At 36.1% G+C, this 4,604-nt stretch overlaps 1 protein-coding gene across 10 annotated transcripts in view; it reads left to right on the top strand.

Annotated features, from left to right (window-relative positions):
- ap1b1 (adaptor related protein complex 1 subunit beta 1) overlaps window positions 1-3,522 on the top strand; it is a 52,146-nt gene extending 48,624 nt beyond the window's left edge. For all 10 annotated transcript variants that reach the window (XM_079816335.1, XM_079816343.1, XM_079816336.1 and 7 more), the window contains one exon: window positions 1,886-3,522. In XM_079816335.1, coding sequence (XP_079672461.1) covers window positions 1,886-1,960 — 75 coding nt within the window. In that variant the 3' untranslated portion in view covers window positions 1,961-3,522. The remainder of the gene's footprint in view (window positions 1-1,885) is intronic.
- Window positions 3,523-4,604: the final 1,082 nt, after the last annotated feature.

Here is a 4,604-nt window from a genome sequence, read left to right on the forward strand (position 1 = left end):
AAAATGTCAGGCCTCTCCAATTTAAAATTTTCTAGTGACCGATCACATCTACATTTTTCAATTTGGCCAACTAAAACATTTAGTTAAATGTGATCAGTCACTAGAAAATGTTGAATTGGAGAAATGTTTTACAGTGAAACTGTGTGGTTGGTCCAATTAAATATTTTAAATTGTAGTAACAATTGTTTATTTCTCACTGTCCCAAAAGACAAAAATGACTAAAAGCATAAATATATGTTTGAACAGAAGTTTCTTCATTATATAATGAGGATGAGACTAATGAATGGACATAAGAAAATCACGAGCTTGACGTGTTTGATATTAAAAGGCGATAACTTAAGCCCTGAAAGAGGCCGACGCCAAACGCACCGTGTTCAACAGTCGCATGCCACACATATCACACAAATGACTTCATTTCCTTATTACCTATTGTTTTAGACATATAAGACATGAGGAAAATAAAACTATTGGCTACAGGCTACCATTAGATAATTATGTGGTAAACGAGAACACACGCATGAAACCAATGAATGCATGAACTCGTGATTCTACAAAATGTCTTTTAAACGTCATACCCGGTCATAAAGCAAAACTCTGGAGAATAATTTCAGTGCTAAATACTCACCAATGTCTTTGTGAGATGAATATCTCTATTCTCTTGGGAATGTCTGTTTCGGTCTTCAGCACCTGCTGGCTCGGCTCCGCTCGCGCTGCCGCTCCCGCGTCTCCGCATTTGAAATCTCCACACAAACGGTTTTCTTCAAGTGCATTTTGCGCATGCGTATACCGTTTTTCGGACGTAGGACGTAGGAGCACAATTAAATATGTTTGGTGAATATACAATTTTAATTTTGAGTGAAGACCTTAAGCTATGATTAGTACAATGCATCTTTTTGCATGGCGATAATTATTTGGAAATCATTTATTGGGCCAATATGTAATGATCAATTTGCACAATTTTTCCCCCCAATTTTTTTTACAGTGTATGTGAATGAATGTTTCAATTACCACACGCACACTGAAGCCTCACTATATAAGGATATGAATGCATGAACTTCCTCTCCAGAGCCGCTCTGAGAGTCACTTCATGAGCATTTTACCATTTCATTTGAGGAAAACTATCGTCGCCATATAAACACACAGAAACTCAAAGGTCTTCACGGCAACCCGTCAAAATTTCAAGTTAAACTGAACTTTTATTGTGACCGAAATATATTACTTGTACAGTAGAATTGAACTACGTCTCAATGTAATAATAATAATAAATTAACTTTTTTAATTGTTTTTGTTTGACAAAAGTTTAATTGCATATGATTAAAAGCTCAATTAAATTGATGTTGTATGCCTTCATTTTACTGCCAGAAAAATTTAAATAAAAAAATATATTTATTTCATCCTTGAATTAAAAAAGAACTTAATGACCCTATACTTTTAAATGATAGTGTACTTTATTTAAAGAGTACATATTATATATACTTGGTACAGTGTATGTTCTCGGTTTAAGAGAGGTGGAGCACTGATGTGCTTTCAGATTTGAAACGAACGTCTCAAGTTCACTTTTCTTCAACTAGAAATAAGGCAAAAAGTGTTGTTTGTAAAGTTGAAGCTTGTTTTGGTCTTCTACTTGGCAGTGTTTGTAATTTTGTGTCTGTGTCGTTGCTCTTGGCACATTGAACGATTTATATTGTATTAGTGTGTTGGCAGGCTTTCAGCATTACTAGTGTTTACTAGTTTTTCAACTTTTTTTCTCTTCACTTGGAAATGTCTTAATTTTCCTAGCATTCACTCAAATCTCCATTTCTTAACATTATGAAATTTAAATCAATGTTTGATACTCGCTAATGTGTCTTTTTATTCATTTGAATCTCTCTGTCTCTTTCCACAGCTGTCGATAAAGTGCAGAGCGCCAGAGGTCAATCAGTTTGTGTGCCAGTGCTATGAGTTAGTGCTGAAGAACTGAAATGGAGGGAACCAAGTGGAAACCGCAGGTCCTGGGCATCGTTTGGGTGGCGGAAAACCCAAAACGTGATTGGACCAGTCAGAGAAAGAACCCCCACTGTCTTGCATTTCCCTCAGACTGTGCTTTCAGCATTGACTGAATCCCAAGGAATTTTTCTTCATTATTTTGTCCATTCCCAACACCCTTCTTTATCCCTTCTGTTTCCATCCGTCATAAAATATCTCTCTTCTATAACGCGACACACAAAATATAAAGACATCCACTTTATATTCCACATATGCGCAGGTGTTCTTTTCAGCAAATTTCATTGCCTGTCTTCCATGATGTGTATTCTTCCTTTCATGGAGAACAGACATCATGCGCAAAAGATCTCAGAGTTTTAGAGCAGCTTGTATTCGTCATTCATCCAGGGGTAGGAAGGGTATGTTTACTACAGTTAAGAGAAACCTTTCAACACTGCGGTTTTAATTTAGTCTTCATAAACGGACGATGGGTCCCTTGGGTTGTGTTCACAAACATAATGTTGTGAGTCATTGAGGTTCAAATTTGGATTTATTTATTTTCTTCTGTTTTAGTAAAGCTCCTCCCCCATCTTTCCTTAGTTATTTAGGTCTCACACAATTTCTTTTAAGGGAATGCTGTGTTTATCCAGAAGCACTACACAAATGCTGAGTAAACGTTTCTTTTTGCGTCTTCATATTATGTCTGTATTTGGTGATGACTAAGATTGCAGTCATTTTTTGTTATTAAGCTGGGTTTATTTTTAGTTACTACTGTCTTTCGTGTTCTGTGTGGACCAGTTTTGTGTGTGTGTGTGAGTTGGAGATGTAACATTCTGCATGTTCTGTTCCCTCTTCTGGCAATCTTCCCCGTCTTTTCTCATTCCGCCGTTTGTCTTTGTACATGCCCACACATTCAGGGGGTTGTCAATTTAGTGTGTGTGTGTTTTGTTGCAAGCGAGATAATCTGTGAGGAAGACTCGACTCAAGATCCTCCTGCAGAAAACCATTACTTTAGGGTATGAATATCTCTCGCATCACACTAAACGCAATGCATCTGAAGTCTCCTGCTTTTGCAAAGCAAACTTGTTCATTGAACATGTTTCTTTTCATTCTTTATGGGAGTTGTGGTTAAACCTCTACACTCATGTGATGTTACTTTTTGTTTTTAAAACCATATTGGCAAGGTGCACAGACCTCTCTCAAGCTTAATGTAAAATGCATCCCACCAGAGGAAACACTGCTGATCTGATACGCATAATGCTGTGTGTGTACACTTAAAAATTCCCAAATAATATTGATTATTGTTTTCATTTTAATCATAGTTTGTTGATTATGTATGCGTGTTTTATTCTGTAGATTTAGTCGTAGGGTGATTTACAGCAAAGAAATTTGCTTTACTTTTTGTTGGATTCTGTCATAAATGCATCATCTGTTATGGAAATTAAAAAGTATATTACCCATTGATTTAAAGTGTAATTATTCCATCCTGGTTTTAAGCTTTAAAAATAAAAACAATAAAAAGTGAATTAAATATGGCAATTCTTGAAACTCTTAAACCCCAAATAGCGTGGTCAAAAATGTGTGCAATTCTTCATATTTATGAGTACTGACCACTCTTGACTGCTTCCGTTATAGTCCTAACACACTGTATATTGTTTTATTCATTAATAATCTCAGGCAATATGATTCAAATAGGCAAAGCGGGCAGCAAACTAACCAATTTAAACTAGACTTCAAAACATAACCTTTTTATATAGCTATTCAGGGAAAATTTTGAAGTAAATGTGAAATCCTGTGGGAAGCGAGCTGAACCTGTATCTCATCCAATGACATTTTAACGAGTGAAGTTGGTAGGCGGAGGTTTGAAATGGTTTCAGGAAATGTCATTTATTAAGGGTTCCAGGCATGTATCATCCAGTTCTTGCTAAAACAACTCCATAGTTGGTAATTACTCATAATAATTAGCTTTTTACTGTTATGTTTTTCCCCTGTCCTGTTCTATTCTTTTTAGAATCTATGTTGGGCAGGAACACCCTTTTCATTCAAGTCTGATTTGATCCCTTGTTAAACTCATGTTTATGCACACTTTCCTCTTTGTTGTGTTGACTAGCCTGTGGTGAGGAAATTATAGTGTGGTGTAGTCATTTAGAAGCTCGGGTCCTCGTGTGTGTGTATCCAACCATATAATTCAGTGGAAGTGCAATCATAAAACTAGCCTGAAGCTCAATTTTAAGTTGATGGCAAGCAATCTAAGCAAGGAAGACAGGATGTTTGGAATGTTATCTGTTGCTTATAAAAATGAACACAGCCTCTAGCCTGGGAAATAAAGCTGTATTTAGATGTTATAGCTTTCATGACTGGTGTTACGTTGATGTTAAATTTAAGAACTGATCCCTGTAATTGCAATGGATTTGCCTTCAAAAGGTTTAGTGATGGCCTGAAGCCCTGACAGAAAGGGGAAAACGTCATTAAAAAATGGACTGAGTCTGAGAGGACAAAAAAAAAAAAAAAACAGATAAATTAATCTTTCTTGTGTAACTCAAATTGGATTAATGGGCAAATGTATTCCAGTTAGTAATCCAGATATCATTAGATTACATTACGACCCATGCTATTTTGATACTCATCTCAGGAGGACTTCT

Source organism: Gobio gobio (assembly GCF_949357685.1).
Source record: "Gobio gobio genome assembly, chromosome: 4".
Taxonomy (NCBI): Eukaryota; Metazoa; Chordata; class Actinopteri; order Cypriniformes; family Gobionidae; genus Gobio; species Gobio gobio.